At 40.6% G+C, this 1,111-nt stretch overlaps 1 protein-coding gene across 1 annotated transcript in view; it reads left to right on the plus strand.

Annotated features, from left to right (window-relative positions):
- Positions 1 to 1,111, plus strand: part of LOC101857633 (sodium- and chloride-dependent glycine transporter 2) — a gene marked incomplete in the record, with an annotated part of 16,039 nt that overhangs the window by 10,676 nt on the left and 4,252 nt on the right. The window contains 3 exon segments of the mRNA XM_005095020.3: positions 57 to 169; positions 469 to 600; positions 859 to 958. Coding sequence (XP_005095077.3) covers positions 57 to 169; positions 469 to 600; positions 859 to 958 — 345 coding nt within the window.

Genomic DNA, 1,111 nt, shown 5'->3' on the forward strand with positions numbered 1-1,111 from the left:
AATAATAATATTTGACATTCCTCCCCCTTCCCCTCCCCTCCCCTGCCCCTCCATAGGTCCCGGAGTAGCGTTTGTGGTCTATCCTGAAGCCATCTCCTACCTACCCCTCCCTCAGTTGTGGGCTGTGCTCTTCTTCGTCATGCTCTTCACATTGGGGCTGGATTCACAGGTAATGGTCTTCATCGTCGTTGTCGTCATCACTCTCATCCTTATTATCATTATCATCAATGATGTACAGTAGAAACACAACCGTGTACTATGGAGATTTGAATATATTTCAGACATGACAACAGTATTTAAAAGAATGTTGAATGTTCATCATCATCATCGTCAACCGAAAGGTTGTAGTTTTGACTCCTGTCAAGTGTAACAGTTGTGTATATGTTTGTTGTTGTTGTTGTTGTTGTACTTGTAGTTGTTGTTGTTGTTGTTCTAATGTAATCTTCTTTTATCCATCTTTTGTGCCAGTTTGTGACAATCGAGACTGTGCTGACCACCCTGTCTGATATGTGGCCCCGGCTCATGAAGAGACATGAGAAGCTCATCAAGTTTGGTTACCTGATTTTACTCTTTCTTTTCTCCCTGCCCTTCGCGTCTAGGGTAAGTCTTCGTGTCAATTGCAACTGACAGTTGTGGTGATTATAGGTCTTTTAATCAGCGATTTTCACTAAAATTCACACTTACATGTTTTTTTTTAATGGACATAAAAGGAGAAATATAATCAAAAAGAAAATCGATTAAAATTGGACAACGGGCAGGATAATCAGTTTCTTCGATTGTATTATTTTGACTGCGGACCTGCTTTCATCAAGACGCCTCACATATTTATCAAGCGTTCTTTAAAATGTACGCTTTCAGGGAGGAGTTTACCTGTTCCAACTGGTGGACTGGTACTTCGCTGCGTTCACCACAGTTGTCATTGGTATTATGGAGTGTATTGTTATTGCATGGATTTACGGTAAGTATTCACGCGCTTTTTGATAATAAATTCAACTGATTAGGCATTCAAACAATGTAGATTAAGAGGGTTTGTTGTGTTTTGTTGCTGTTGTTATTGTTTTTGTTGTTGTTGGGATTTGTTGATGTTGGGGGTGGGAGTGGGGGGGGTGGG

The sequence above is a fragment of the Aplysia californica genome, unplaced genomic scaffold (genome assembly GCF_000002075.1).
Source record: "Aplysia californica isolate F4 #8 unplaced genomic scaffold, AplCal3.0 scaffold00093, whole genome shotgun sequence".
Lineage (NCBI taxonomy): Eukaryota > Metazoa > Mollusca > Gastropoda > Aplysiida > Aplysiidae > Aplysia > Aplysia californica.